General features: G+C 43.8%; 1 protein-coding gene across 1 annotated transcript in view; it reads right to left on the reverse strand.

The window, feature by feature from the left end:
• CREB3L2 (cAMP responsive element binding protein 3 like 2) overlaps positions 1 to 16,662 on the reverse strand; it is a 129,551-nt gene that overhangs the window by 46,705 nt on the left and 66,184 nt on the right. Inside the window, exon 2 of the mRNA XM_027968851.3 lies at positions 7,263 to 7,479. Within this exon, the coding sequence (XP_027824652.1) occupies positions 7,263 to 7,479 (217 nt within the window). The remainder of the gene's footprint in view (positions 1 to 7,262; positions 7,480 to 16,662) is intronic.

Here is a 16,662-nt window from a genome sequence, read left to right on the forward strand (position 1 = left end):
CTCTGGCATCATCAGCCATCATTTTTCTTCTTCAAGTCTCTGAAAAAACACCACTCCACTTTACTAAGGCCCTGTTTCTCATCAACTGCTGAGTCTCCGCCTTCCATCAGGCATCTGTTCATCTTTAGCTCCCAGACTATTGTTTTCACAGACACCTGTGAAACAACACCATAAATTTAAGATATCCATACTAAGCCAGTGCACCTGGTCACTTCTTGCCCTGCTGACTCTAGAAGCCTAACCAGGCCAGCCAGAAGGAAGATGATTATTTTTCATGTTCTGGTCCCACTGTCTGTAGAACTGGAAGAGTCACAGTTACAGTTCTTTATTCCACCCAAAATAAAGTTACCTTGACTTGTGCCTGGGGCCAATAGACCACTTCTGGATGAGTATATTCTACTCTGAGTCTGTTGACATTTTGTATATTTTCTAACTTGTTTCTTATACCATCTTGGAGGACAGGGGCCATGTCTAGCTCTCTCTGAACAGCCTTCATCCAGCAAGAGGTTTCCTCATTAGGAAGAAGACAGAAATTAAGGAACAAAAGTAAAAAAAAGTACCTAGCACCCCAATTACAAAGGAACATGAACAAAATAGACTAACTCATGAAGATACCCTCCAGCTGGTAAGGAGCAAGACTTGGTCATTTAAATATAAGCTTTTCATTCCTCAATCTACTTGGGTACTTCTGCTTATCTCTTTATAAAGTCTTCACCTTTTTTTAAAAAAAGAACAGAAAACCCTACTTAGCAGCCTTAATCCTGGGCAGAAACGGACAAGCCGAAAGCAGGATGTCTCTCTGGCGGTTTAAAAGGCTGAGCCCACATTCCTAGGACTGGCTCCTGTGGTTGCCGAACCATGTGAAGTTCTTTAGTTCAAGTGTTTCAGAGGAGTCCACAGTCAAATTCAGCCCCGAAGACAGAAGACTCCTATGTAATCTTAGACTAGTGTTTCTCAACCTTTTTTTGGTCACAGGCTCTGTTGAGGATCTAAAAAAAAAAAAAAGTTATAAATGTCCCCAGCAGAAAAACTGACAAATGGTCAGCCCCAAATTCTGCACACAATTTTAGGGGTGGGTCCACCGTCCATCTGAATAACATGATAGACAAACACCAAAATGTAGGACAAGAGCACCTACATTTGCCCAATATAGTTGCTCAGGGTTCAAGGAGGGAGGAAGAGGGAAAAGAAAGTTAGTAGGGAGAAAACAAAGGGAGAAAGAAAGAAGGATGATGGTAGGAGAGAGAAAGAGAGAAGGGAAAAGGGAGGAAGATAGAAAAATCCTAATAAACTGAAAGTCTCATTTGAACTGTTTAGCTTATCACTTTGTTTCAAGCTCAGAAGCATTTACAGAAGAATTCCTTTTAATCTTTAAAACTGGACAAGAAGATTGGAATCATTGACTTTGCGAGGTACAATGAAATACTAACCATCACTAGAAACAAGGATTCCTAGTTCCGGGCTTTAGGCTGTTTAGAGAGCGCAAATGATTGAAGAATATTAAATTTAATGCAAACAGTAATGTTTAAAGTGCTGCCTATTTATGCATCTCCTAAAGAAATATCATCCTCCTGGATCAGGAAAGCAATCTGCTTAACAGAACACAGACTCCAGAGGGATCTTTGTGAATTAATCCTCCCTAAGGCAGATGCCAACTGGGATTCAAATGAATCAAATCGTTCTGTTCCCAAACATTTGCCTATCCACACAAAACTCAGAAAAACAATTGAAGCCAAGACCTGCACAATGCTTTCCTCAGCAAGTTCCCCAGCTCCTTCATGCACACTGCCTACCTCCGATTACACATACTCCAAACAGTTACTATTCACGCTCATTATTCCCTGCATACAAAAGGATTTTTGCTAGCATAGGAAGCCTTTACTCAGAGAAAACTGATACTTAAGATGAACTGTGGATCAGAAACTCTTTGCAAAATATATCTGACCCACTGTACCTATTCTCAGCAAATTACCAGCACAGCCTATTACAGTGTGGTCCCAAAAAAAAAAAAAAAAAAAACAAACGAGCCTAAAAGTTGAGAAATCTATTTTATTCGGTGGATTTCTGAGGCCTTAGGTCCAGAAGACAGCCTCTCAGACCGCTCTGAGGGACGATGTACAGGAATTTTTTGCAACAAAAACCAGGTAGTCAGAACATCAAAAGATTACTGTGAATTAAAGAAACCCAGACACCTGAAGTAAATGAATTCAGCACTTTTCTTTATATGGGAAGATGCAAGAGTTTGGGCTCATTGAAATCATCCCTCTGATATGCACCATTAACTATTTAGGGCCAATATCCTGCTTTTTTCCATCCTGAACCTCCTTAGGGGGCATAGTCCGGCTGATGACCACAACACCTTTTGTTGACTGATATGGCAGGGAACGTTCCTTGTGTATGGCACTATAGCACCTCTAAATAGGAGAGGCCAGATGGGGAAGCTGAATGTTGTGTGCTTTGGTCTAATAAGAAAGCTTCCTGAAAAAGATTGATCATTTCTCCCCACGCTAAACTATAAGTATAGGTGGTTTCTTTATGCTACATGTATACTGATAAGCATTAAAAAGCTAAAAAAAAAAAATCAAAAAAGTGTTATCAGAAAGAGGAGGGATCCTGAACTTTTGGAAACCTGCTTGGCAATCATTTCACGCAGGGTCTTGTGTTAGAAGAATCAGTATCCCAGCCCTGTGTCCACTATCTGCTTCCCTCCAACCATCACCACCGTTTCAACTCTACTCAACACGTAAGGGCTCACATGAAATTCTGCCTCGTTCCTGCAACTTTTCCTGTGATCATCACTGGGCATGCTCTCTCTCCTCCAAGATACTACAGTTTCCTCTCAGGACACTGCTCATATTCAGTCTGATCAAGTATTGGGGTACATGGTATCTTCCCTATGAGCTACTTTGAGGTAAGAATCTAAGTTTTACTGGGTTTCCCAGGTGGTGCTAGTGGTAAAGAATTCACCTGCCAATGCAGGAGAAACAAAGAGACGTGAATTCGATCCCTGGGTGGGAAAGATCCCCTGGAGTAGGAAACGGCAACCCACTTCAGAATTCTTGCCTGCAGGATCCCATGGACAGAGGAGCCAGGCGGGCTCCATAGGGTTGCAAAGAGACGGACATGACTGAAGTGACTCAGTACACACCATTTTACTATCATTGTCTCACAAGTATCTAGAACACATGGTAAGTGCTCAGCAAACACGGATTTGAAGGGGAAAGTTGCCCAGACTGTTTAGGCCAGCTCTAGTCTGCATATTCTAGAACCAAGGTTGCTGCATGGATGACTAGCTCCACAGATGATAACTGAATACAACAGAGGTTTGCTGTGTTGTTCTCGCACCCCTAACACAGGGCCACTCCCTCTGCCTAGAAGCCTCTTACACATACACCTAGTTCTTTTCCTCATCTGCTGATCTTTGCTCAAATGCTACCTTCAAAGAAAGGCCTTCCCTGTCTATCCTAGTTAAAATGTCAACTTGCCTTCTGCTACGCTTTGAATGTTTGTGTCCTCCCAGAATTCACATGCTGAAATTCTAATGCCCAAAGTAATGGTCACAGGAGGTGGGGCTTTGGGGAGATAATTAGGTCATGAGGGTGAAGCCCTCTGTAATGAAATGAACGCCTTATAAAAGAATCCCCACAGGGCTCCAGTACTTTCCACCATCTGAGGACACAGTGAGCCATGACGGAACTCAGGATGGGAAAGAAGTTACTGGCCTTAGATAATTAAGGTTCATATCAGAGGAATGATTTCAATGAGTCCAGACTCTTAAATCTTCCCAAAACAGAGAAAAAAGCTAAATTCACTAACTTGATTTGTCTGGTTTTTCTTTAATTAACAGTAATCTTTGGATGTTCTGACTACCTGGTTTTTGTTGCAAAAACTCCTATATAACCTGGCTTCTCCCTTACCGCTTTGGAACAGAACCTCAGAGCTATCTGAGAAGCTGCATCCCAGGCTTCGGTCCTCAGAAAGTCCACCAAATAAAACATAATTCTCAACTTTTAAGTTGTGTGTTTTTTTCAGTCAACAGCCAGAACCACGTATGTGAGCAAGTCCTGAATTCTTGATCCACAGAAATCAGGAGAGGTAATAAATGATTATTACTATTTTAAGCCACAAATTTGGGGAGATCTGTTACACAGCAGTAGATAACTATACAAGAGGTATTAGAAATGACTTCCACAAAGGGAATTCGGGCTTGAAATAGAGGCATCAAAGGAGCTATAGGAATAACAGAGGCAAACCAGTAAAGAGAATATGGGTGGTGTCTTCCCCGGTAGTCCAGTGTTTAAGACTTCACCTTCCAATGTAGGGAATGTGGGTTTGATCCCTGATTGCAGAACTAGGATCCCATATGCCTCACAGCCAAAAACACCAAAACATAAAACAGAAACATTATTGTAACCATTTTAATAAAGACTTTTAAAATAGTCCATATCAAAAAGAATATTAAAAAGAGAGAGAGAGAGAGAGAGAGTATGGGAAAACCATATACAAAGGCAGTTACAAATGTTAAACAGACACCACACCCACACAGAACCTCAGCACTGGGAGAAATCTTAAAGGTCATTTAGTCCAATCTTCCATCTAGTGCTAGAGTCCACTTAAAAAAAAAAAAAAAAGGAATTAAGGCAGGGACTGCAAGAGTTTATCTAAGCTAAAATGCAGAAAAAGGCTGACTCCCTATAGTTGTCCTCCATGTTATAATAAAATGAAGGGTATATAGTCATAACAGAGACCATATCCCTGAATTTGAACAGAGGTCATTCCTGGAAATGATTTAATAAGAAACTGAAAGGGGAAAAAAGATGGAGAGCAGAGGAGGGGAGAAGAAAGACTAAAAGGAGGAGAAGCAGGAGGAAAAGAAGGGGATCAGGAAAACGAACAATAACAACTCTGCAGCAACAGAGGAAGAAAGGGGAGGTGAGGAGAGAAGGAAGAAACACTGATTCACTGAAATGCTATGTGGTGGGCACTGCCCCAGGTTCTTTAAACTCATCATCTCGTGTTACCCTCAGAACAACTCCACAGCCTCGAATTATTTCAGCTGTATTTCCTCCCTTCCCTCCCAGGGGACTTCCCCTCACCCTGTTCCCTTGTCGAAGCAGGGAAAGTAGACAAACCACAGAGACGAAGGATGAGGTCATCATGCACCTAACCTCTTGTCAGGAGAAATCTGAGAATACACTTAGGGCTCCAAAGGGTCCAGTCAGGAAAGAAGTCACCCACAGATTTGGGACCCTCCCTTCACTGAGGACAGAAGGCCAAAGTTCCTGGGCTGTTTGTGGGTAGACCTCTAATCAAAAGAAGAATAAGCCTGAGAAAGAAAAAAACCTGCAGCATTCTCTGTCCCAAGATACGATGTTTTACTGATCCCAGAGTTGGTTCTTTTAGAGGTCAGAGCGACTTCCCTTTCACTTTTCACTTTGATGCATTGGAGAAGGAAATGGCAACTCACTCCAGTATTCTTGCCTGGAGAATCCCAGGGACAGAGGAGCCTAGTGGGCTGCCATCTATGGGGTTGCACAGAGTCGGACACGACTGAAGCGACTTAGCAGCAGCAGCAGCAGTAGGTCTAAGGAGCTTCCCTGGCAGCTCAACTGGTAAAGAATGTGCCTGCAATGCAGGAGACCCTGGTTTGATTCCTGGGTTGGGAAGATCCCTTGGAGAAGGGATAGGCTACCCACTCCAGTATTGTTGGGCTTCCCTGATGGCTCAGTTGGTAAAAGAATCCACCTGCAATACGGGAAACCTGGGTTTCACACACACAGCATAGCAGATCTAAGAGGGATTCCCAGGTGGATCAATGGTAAAGAATCTGCCTGCTAATGCAGTAGATACAGCAGTTGTGGGTTCAGTTCCTGGCTCAGGAAGATCCCCTGGAGGAGGAAATAGTGACTAGTCCAGTAGTCTTGCTGGGAAAATTTAATGGACAGAGGAGGCTGGCTGGTTACAGCCTGGGGGTCGAAAGAGTCAGACACAACTGAGCTTGCAAAAACATGCAAGCATGTGATAGATCTAAGAACCCCAACTGGAGACGGGATTCCCCTACAAAGCTAATGGCCTATTTGTGAAGTGGACACAGGCATGTGCCTTTAACCCAAGGAAGCAGGAGGCATCCTGTCCTGTTAGGTAGTCACTTCACAAGATGCTGTCATGTATACAGTCATATTGGAGAAGGCGATGGCACCCCACTCCAGTACTCTTGCCTGGAAAATCCCATGGACAGAGGAGTCTTATAGGCTGCAGTCCATGGGGTCACGTAGAGTCAGACATGACTGAGCGACTTTACTTTCACTTTCACTTTCCACTTTCATGCACTGGAGAAGGAAATGGCAACTCACTCCAGTGTTCTTGCCTGGAGAATTCCAGGGATGGGGGAGCCTGGTGGGCTGCCATCTATGGGGTCAACACAGAGTTGGACACATCTGAAGCAACTTAGCATACAGTCATATAGGAGGAGAGGGGACATCTAGGTCAAGCCAGAGGACATCAAGTTAGGGACCATCCTCTTGGGAGAAGACAGCATATGCCAAACTAGCATTAGAGGATAGAGTTTTCAAAACTTACTCAAGATACTAAAACAGGTGGTTATACTTCTAGGAAAACAAACATAGAAAACTCAATTTTAAAAGTTTCATAGAGTCTACACTAATTAAAGGCCTGTGGAGTAATGGTCAAAACATGTGAACATTTCTAAGACCAGGAAAACTAAATTCTCAACACATACCAAGCTAATGGCCTTGATAATGGGCATGAAAGGGTAACCAACGAGAAAGTCTAGGAATGTTCGCCAAGATCTCCTATACACGGGGTTAAGGAAACATGTCGGAAATGGGTCAAGAGGATACCCAAGAAGTGTTTATGGAGAAGAGTGGTCATAAAAATTCTTTCTCAGGAAAAAAAAAAACAAAAACAAAACATGGCATGACCTCTTGAAATGGTGGATGTACTGGAATTATCAACCAGAAAGGGCAGGCTGATGTGTAAAAGGAAGCTTTGCTGCCCAGTCCACAGGGTCAAAGAGAGCAATCAGTACCATTCAGTTCTAACAAATTCCCAGAGCACACAGTCTCAGGCAGAGCTACATTCTGTGCCTCTTTGCATTTCCCCAGGGCCCAAGCACAGGCCACACACAGCAGGTATGTGGCTGAAGGGGGTGCTGATGATACTGTAACACACAATTTGCACCCTCAAGGAGGTCAAGGTCAAAGATGCCAAGGTCCCAGCTGCTTCCCCTGCTCTGGGTTTACCGTCATTGAAGCTGTCGCTGGCGGTGATGTGGGTGAATGGCGACTGGGCCCGAGGCTCCTCACATAGGGAGTAGCTGTGTTCGGCCTGGATGAGGGGTGCCGGGGACGTCGGGGACGGCTCCACCTCCATCGACACGCTCTTCTCTGAGAGGAAAGGGTCGTTCAGGAGCTGGCCCAAGACGTTCTGGGAAAACTCATCCAGAAGCTCCGAGAAGTGCTGCAAGTGCAAAGGAGGAAGAACTCTTTTAACTAGGATCTGATATTTACACACATATTCTAACTCAAGGGCTTCCCAGGTGGTGCCCGTGGTAAAGAGTCTGCCTGCCAGTGTAGAAGACACGAGAGGCGCCTCTCAGTCCCTGGGTGGGGAAGATCCCCTGGAGGAGGGCATGGCAACCCACTCCAGTATTCTTGCCGGGAGAACCCCAAGGACAGAGCAGCCTGGTGGGCTACAGTCCACAGGGTCGCACAGAGTTGGACACAACTGAAGCAACTTAGCACATTCGCATGCATTCTAATACCAAAATATTATCCACAACTTCTAACAACATCCAAACGAAGTCACTCATACACAATGTCCAGTTATCTATTGCTATGTAGCAAACCACCCCAAAGAGAAGTGGCTTAAAATAGCCATGATTTGTTGTTTCTCACTATGCTATGGGTTGGCTGGGTGGATACACTGATTCATCTGTGTTCACTAACAGAGATGGAATGAGCTGGAATTTTGGCAGGGGCTGGGCTGGGCTGGGCCACTGGATGCCTAGGCCTTTTCCTCATCAGGAGGGGAGTCCTCGCATCATGGTAGAAATGTTCCTGGAGGGAGAAAGCCAAAGCTGAGTGGCCCCAGAGGTCACACAACATCACTCCCTCCAAATTCTTCAGGTCAAGGAAAGTGACAAGGCCAGCCCAGATTCATGGGGTGAAAAGAGACACCACCTCTTGAACAGAGGAATGGCAAAAATCACACTGCAGACAGGTGTAAACAGGATGGCATGACTCACTCGGGGCCATGACTGCAACTATCTACCACCTTTTACATTGGGAATATCTGAAAATAAGCAAGCTATCCTGCATTTCTGTAGCATGAAAGTGTTATTTATAGCCAAGTGGCAAGTTCAAAGGCATCCGAATAAGCTTTCCTCTATTCTCCCAAGTACCTGGACTTTGTTCCTCTCTAGTTTTTCCTTAATCTACTTCATTTCTCCCCATCTTCCATCTCCAACAGCATCACCTCCCCAGCTCCCACCCTGCCAGGATGATGATACAGGAATGGTCTATGCATAGCCCCCCAGGGGGTCCTGCATGCCCTGTTCCACAACCCCAACCATTCTGCCTCACTGATAGAGGGATATTCATGACATGAGGGTCTATAAAGCCAAGTTTCTCAACCTCAGCACTACTGCCATTTTAGATGGCAAATTCCTTGTTATGGGGGGTACAGTTGTTCTGCGCATTGGAGTGTTTAGCAGCATTCCTGGCCTCTACCCTCACCAGGCCAGTAGCACTCCCCTAGTTGTGAAAACAGTTCAGTTCAGTTCAGTCGCTCAGTGTCCAACTCTTTGCGACTCCATGAATCGCAGCACACCAGGCCTCCCTGTCCATCACCAACTCCCGGAGTTCACTCAGACTCACGTCCATCGAGTCAGTGATGCCATCCAGCCATCTCATCCTTGGTCGTCCCCTTCTCCTCCTGCCCTCAATCCCTCCCAGCATCAGAGTCTTTTCCAATGAGTCAGCTCTTCGCATGACATGGCCAAAGTACTGGAATTTCAGTTTTAGCATCATTCCTTCCAAAGAAATCCCAGGGCTAATCTCCTTCAGAATGGACTGGTTGGATCTCCTTGCAGTCCAAGGGACTCTCAAGAGTCTTCTCCAACACCACAGTTCAAAAGCATCAATTCTTCGGCGCTCAGCCTTCTTCACAGTCCAACTCTCACATCCATACATGACCACTAGAAAAACCACAGCCTTGACTAGACTAGACACTGTCAAATGGCCCTGGGGGGAGTAAAGGGAAGATTGCCCTTGGTTTACTTATTTATTTATTTGTATGTGGACCATTGTTTTAGTCTTTACAGAATTTACAATATTGTCTCTGCCCTATATTCTGGTTTCTTGACCATGAGACATGTGGGATCCTAGCTCCCCAACCAGGCACTGAACCCTCACCCCCTGCATTGGAAGGCAAAGTCTCAACCACTGGACCACCAGGGAAGCTCCTCACCCTTGGTTTATTATAAGTTTTTAAAGAATATTTTGGCTGCAGGTTATGTGGGATGTTAGCTCCACACCAGGAACTGAAACCGAGCCCCTCATGGAAGCACAGAGGCTTAACCGCTGGAGCACCAGGGAAGTCCCTACCCTCGGTTTAGAACTCATGCTGTAGAGTATATTAAAAATAATTCTAAAATAATTTAATTTAAAAGTTTGGTTGACACTAGCTGTTAGAGCCACTTCTACCTTCTTAACGTTCCCTGAGTCACAGACCAATAAGTGTCATCATTACTGATTAAACTTCAGGGACACTTAAGGAAGTTCGGAAAGCAGGTACAGTAATAAAAGAACTGGTTGCAAACGGTGATACTTCGGGGGAGGTGATGAAAATTTCTAAGATTCACAGGGTAACTAAGTCCTACCATGGAACTGAAGGGTCAGTGAAGGTGTTATGAAAATGAATGCAGCTTAGGGAAGGTGGGGGCAGGAGGTGATCCTGAGGTTAGAGCTCTAAGATCAGGATAGTTGTAGGTCAGAACTGCTCCCTTCCAGAAAGAACAGAAGTAGACAACAGAGAAGAAGCCTTTAGTGTAGGTCCTTAAAGCAGCGTTAGATGGGTGGGTTTCACCAACAGCACAAACATGAGAAAAGCTGCATCTCATCAGGACAGAATGCAGAGAAGCCACAGACCTTGGGTACGTCCTAATAGGCACGTGTCATGCAAGAGAACAAGATAGGGTGGTTGGATTAGAGTTCTCTGCGCACAGACATATTTAAAACTGAAAGGTCCTTAGACATATCTAAGGCAAGAATTCCCTGACAGGGACTTCCCTGGTGGTCCAGTGGATAAGACTCTGTGCTCCCAAAGCAGCAGGCCCAGTTCATTCCCTGGTCAGGGAACTAGACCCCACATGCTACAACTGAGAGCAAGCATGAGGGCTTCCCTCATGCCGCGCTGCAGCGCATGGGGTCACAGAGAGCACAGACTGAGCGACTGAACAAAAAGATGGGGGCTTCCCAGATGGCTCAGTGGTGAAGAAGCCGTCTGCCAATGCAGGAGATGCAGGTTCGATCCCTGGGTCGGGAAGATCCCCCAGAGAAGGAAATGGCAACCCACTCCAGTATTCCTGCCTGGGAAATCCCATGGACAGAGGCGCCTGGTGGGTCACAGTCCATGAGGTCACAAAAGAGGCGGACGTGGCTTAGCAACGAAACAACAACAATACAGCAACTAAGAGTTCGCAGGCTGCAACTAAAAAGATTCTGATGCGGAAACAAAGATCCCACACTCAGCAGTGAAGATCCTGTGTGCAACAGCCAAGACCTGATGCAGCCAAGTGAAAAAATATATATATTAAAACCCCCTTAGAAAGAATGCCAGCTGTCTGCATCACAATTAGCAGCAGGATTTTGTTTTAGCTGTTTTCTAATGAAATATTTTAAGCATTCAGAAAAATTATAGGGAATAGTAACATGAATAATGATGATAATGAGTAATAATGAGATAATACCTTTTCAAAAAAAAATCTTTTTTTCCATGTTTGCTACTGCAACCTTTTTTTCTTTACTCTTTATTTTTAAAAAAATAAAACATGAAGCTCCCATTGAATCCCCTTCTTCCCTCTCAAAGTTAACTAATGCCCTGAACTTGGTGTTCCTTTTTCCCATCTAGAACTTGACACTTCTACTACATAAGTACGTTTCCATTACATACACACAGGTTTTTTTAAACTTTAAATAGTACCATACTTTATACCTCCTCTGCAACTTTCTTCTCTCAAAAAAATTCTTTAGACTTATTAATGTTTACATGTGCAGCTCTATTCATCCATTTAGATTTGTGAGTTGTATTACATTCTATTTATTCATTTCCTCTTAAGGGACATTTAAAGATTGTTTTTATATATGATACTGTAATAAAAATTACTGAACCTAACAGGAAATTTTAAAACATAGAAATCCTATGACCCATCTTCAGAGCTTTGACTTATCAGGTCAAAGATAGCCATATTAAAACCAATTCATGTTGATGTATGGCAGAAACCATCACAATATTGTAAAGTAATTATCCTCTAATTAAAAATCAAAATAAAAAAAATAAAACCACCACTGCCATCATCAGTCATTCAGATGTTCATGTCTGTTTTTCAAACACTGAAGGTTGACACCAACTCCATTCACCACCCTTCTCTTTACACACTTTACAATTAAGTCTCTGGAAGTCCCTAGCGGTTTGGACATGCTCAAAGTCAGAGAAAGATTCATGGATTTTGCAGCCACTGTGTGCTAAACTTTAGATAGGTCCTGTGGATACTAAAAAATAAATAAGAAGATAGAGGAATTTCCCTGGTACCCCAGTGGTTAAGAATCTTCCTTCCAGTGCAGGGAATGAGGGTTCAATCCTTGGTTGGTTCAGTTCAGTCACTCAGTCGTGTCTGGCTCTTTGCAACCCCATGGGCTGCAGCACGCCAGGCCTCCCTGTCCATCACCAACTCCCAGAGCTTGCTCTAACTCATGTCCATTGAGTCAGTGATGCCATCCAACCATCTCATCCTCTGTCGTCCCCTTCTCCTCCTGCCCTCAATCTTTCCCAGTATCAGGGTCTTTTCAAATGAGTCAGTTCTTCACATCAGGTGGCCAAAGTATTGGAGTTTCAGCTTCAACATAAGTCCTTTCAATGAATATTCAGGACCGATCTCCTTTAGGATGGACTGGTTGGATCTCCTTGCAGTCCAAGGGACTCTCAAGAGTTTTCAACACCACAGTTCAAAAGCATCAATTCTTCAGCGCTTAGTTTTCTTAACAGTCCAACTCTCACATCCATACATGACCACTGGAAAAACCATATCTTTGACTAGAAGGACCTTTGTTGGCAAAGTAATGTGTTTGCCTTTTTAATATGCTATCTAGTTGGTCACAGCTTTTCTTCTAAGCAGCAAGCATCTTTTAATTTCATGGCTGCAGTCACCATCTGCAGTGATTTTGGAGACCAAGAAAATAGTCTGTCATTGTTTCCCCATCTATTTGCCATGAAGTGATGGGACCAGATGCCATAATCTTAATTTTCTGAATATTGAGTTTTAAGCCAGCATTTTCACTCTCCTCTTTCACTTTCATCAAGAGGCTCTTCAGTTCCTCTTCGCTTTCTGCCATAAGGGTGGTATCATCTGTGTATCCAAGGTTACTGACAGAGGATGAGACGGTTGGATGGCATCAATGACTCAACGGAAATCAGTCAGAGCAAGCTCTGGGAGTTGGTGATGGACAGGGAGGCCTGGCGTGCTGCAGGCAAACTTGATTCCAGCTTGTGCTTCATCCAGCCCAGCATTTCTCATGATGTACTCTGCATATAAGTTAAATAAGCAGGATGACAATACACAGCCTTGGTGTACTTCATTCCCAATTTGGAACCAGTCCATTGTTCCATATCTGGCTCTAACTGTTGCTTCTTGACCTGCACACATATTTTTCAGGAGGCAGGTCAGGTGGTCTGGTATTCCAATCTCTTTTAAGAATTTTCCAGTTTGTTGTGATCCACACAGTCAAAGGCTTTGGTGTAGTCGATGAAGCAGAAGTAGATGTTTTTCTGAAATTCTCTTGCTTTTTCTACAATCCAGTGGATGTTGGCAATTTGATCTGTGGTTCCTCTGCCTTCTCTAAATCCAGCTTGAACATCTGGAAGTTCTTGGTTCCCTGGTCAGGGAACTATTAACCCACATGCCTTGGGGCTACTAAGCCCATACACACCTGTGCACCACAACTAGAGAACCCACGTACCACAATGCAATATCTCAAGGGCCATAACTAAGACCTGAGGCTAAATATTAAAAAAAAAGAAGAAGACAGAAAAAGCCCTGCCTTCTCTAGCCATATTACTTCAACCAAACTTTTATGTGCAGATGAGGTACCTGGGGATGTTAAGACATAGAAGATGATTCACAAATGCAGGTGGGCCCAAGATTATGCATTACTAATCAGCTCCCAAGTAATGCTGCTCACCCATGGACCAGACTTTGCATGGCAAGGAGTAGGACAGCTTTAAGGTTAAGACTAGAACCCAGAGACTTCCCTGGTGGTCCAGCGGTTAAGAATCTGCCTCCAATGCAGGGGACATGGGTTTGCACACCCCAACTACTGAAGCCCTCCTGCTCTAGAACCCATGTCCCGCAGCAAGAGAAGCCACCACACAGCCATAAAAGAAGAGAAGAGAAAAGACTAGAACCCAGATTCCCTGATTCACTGATGACCTGAAGCCAGGGTCTGATTCCCTAAGCAGCTCTCCAAAGACAAATTTACTTGTTGCCTAATGGCAAATACTCTGCAAGCATCTGACAGAATTCAAGATGGAAATTAAGGAAACTAAAAGAGAAATAAATGACACAATGTAGAATGCAAAAGCAAGTCCTGAACTCACAACCCCTGCATTCTCAAGCCACGATTCCATCCTTATGCTGCAGTGTCAGCCCTGGCCGGCTGTGCGAGCCCAGCTAAGCCTCTGGAATCCCACTTTATCCTGAGGCAAGGCTCTCTTTGGTTGTCCCTGCTTTCCCATGGAAGTTGCCAGGTTGCTCTACTCTGCTGACACTATTTTCTTTCTCCTGAGCAGCACTAATGAGTGTTTTCATGAACATCCCCTGGATAAGCAGTCATAAACCTTCTTTCACTCGGCTAACCAACCCTGACCTCCCTTCACGTTGGATTCTGTACTATCATGTCACCAAACAATTTAGCCCTAAATGATAGGGAGTCCTGAAGAACTCATGGCTGTTACCAAGCACGTTATGACAACCTCCACTCTGGAAACCGAAGCTCCTCAAAAGAAGGGAGCAACTGTGCTTAACCACCACCTACGCTGAGGCACTCAGCAAAGTGGTAAGCAGGAGAAGGTCCCAGAGAGACACTTGAGATTGAAAAAATACGCCCAACTTGTCCCAACCAGACACAGTGACTCAACCCAGCAAATTAGCTCCAGCTGGGTCTCCCTGGCAGCAGTGGGCCCTAGGACTCACTCGACAGGTCAAGACACCATAGTCCACGCAGGGATCAGGCCAGAATCATACCACCTTTAATGCCAATGAGAGAAAGGCATACAGTCCTGGAGGCTGAACACCAGAGAAAGGAGCAAAGTGAGCCTCAAAGATGGAGGCTTTCTGCTGAGAAACACTTGAGCAAAGGACTACTCGTACAGTAGATCAAGGATTATGAAATGTCAGTTGAATTCTTTCAAAGCTATGGCATAAGGGAGTTTTACCATTCTGTCTAAGAGGTTACGGGTTTATAATATTTTCATAGCTTTTCCCTCAACCAACATTTACAACAATCCTGGGAAGTTGGTTTTAAACCTATTGTCCAGGGTCAGAGTCGTGCACTATTTGAGCTTGGACTTGACATAGATCTTCTTACTGCAGATTGAACAAACTTTCCCCACATTGCTTCTCCTAGGAAAGAGGTATCTAAGCTTCACAATCTAACCCCATGGAGAAGTTCTAACAAGGGTGAAAACATGATGCTGATGCTGATCATTAATGAAGATGCTGATCATTAATGAAGATGCTGATCATTAACGAAGATGCTGACAGGATCAGGTGGTAGACTCATCCAACGGACTAAGTCTTGACTTTTGGAACATAAGGTAGGTGCTTTCTGATAAGATAGGCATGTCCCCATTTATAGATGAGAAAACTAGGGCTCACTGTAGTTAGGTACATGGCCCAAGCTTAGCGCTGCATAGCTGAATTACTATTCCATCCCTAGTCTAGCCAGTCCCAAAGTCTACGCCCTTTCTACCACAGAAGGCCCCACTGTTTAGGTCAGCCTCTAAAGGTGACACATAGCAGAGACCAAAGTTTAAAAAAAGAAAGACAGACTCACTGATAGCTCATTCCCTCACCCGTTATGAACACACAGTCTTCAACATTCAAAGTCTAGAACTGTGTCAGGGGATTGTTAGATTGAGAGTCTCCTGGTATCACTTCCATGGGGTGTCAGCAATTAAGGTGGATGTATTTACTTGCTTCAGAGCATGGTTCTGCCAAAGGGTTCAAAGTCACAGACTCTCCAAGTTGGAAGAAACTTCCTGCTTGGGTCAAACCTCTGACTCATGACATGAGTGGTCCTCATCTCCTCAATGAAGATACATGCAAGTTATTTTATGAATTCATTTCTGTCTCCCCATTACTGAAGACCTGACATTTAATGCCCCAACCTGGCCCCAATCATCCTGTGAAGTCTTGTTTTCCTTTATTCTAATACCTGACACTTTCATTCCAGCCCTAACAGTGTCCATATGATACTGAAGCAACACAGCTTTGAAGCCAGACAACTGGATTTGAATCCTGGCTCCTAGTTGTGCAAACTAGGATGAAGATCCTTCAGTTCTCTAAACTTCAGTTTGCTCCTTAGCTAGGATAACAATAGTATCCGCTTCCTGTTATGACGATTTAATTAAATAATGCATGTAAAGCACCAAATGCTTCACTGGCATAGCAATAATATTTTGAAAAGCTTTTTTTTTAATAAAAACCATCAAAATTAAATAGGGTTTAATGTCTACACATGGACATCACCAGATGGTCAATACTGAAATCAGATTGACTATATTCTTTGCAGCTGAAGATGGATGCACTCTATACAGTCAGCAAAAACAAGACTGGGAGCTGACTGTGGCTCAAAACTTGAACTCCTTACTGCAAAATTCAGACTTAAATTGAAGGAAGTAGGGAAAACCATGAGGCCATTCAGGTATGATCTAAATCAAATCCCTTACGATTATACAGTGGAAGTGACAAATAGATTCATTGGATTAGATCTGACAGACAGAGTGCCTGAAGAACTACAGACAGTTGGTAACATTGTACAGGAGATGGTGATCAAAACCATCCCCAAGAAAAAGAAATGCAAAAAGGGAAAATGGTTGTCTGAGGAGGGCTTATAAAGAGCTGAGAAAAGAAGAGAAGCTAAAGGCAAAGGAGAAAAGTAAAGCTATACCCATCTGAATGCAGAGTTCCAAAGAATAGCAAGGAGAGATAAGAAAGCCTTCTGAAGTGGTTAATGCAAAGAAATAGAGGAATATAATAGAATGGGAAAGACTAGCGATCTCTTCAAGAAAATTAGAGATACCAAGATAACATTTCATGCAAAGATGGGCACAATAAAGGACAGAAATGGTATGGACCTAACAGAA

This window comes from Ovis aries, chromosome 4 (assembly GCF_016772045.2).
Source record: "Ovis aries strain OAR_USU_Benz2616 breed Rambouillet chromosome 4, ARS-UI_Ramb_v3.0, whole genome shotgun sequence".
NCBI classification, from domain to species: Eukaryota; Metazoa; Chordata; class Mammalia; order Artiodactyla; family Bovidae; genus Ovis; species Ovis aries.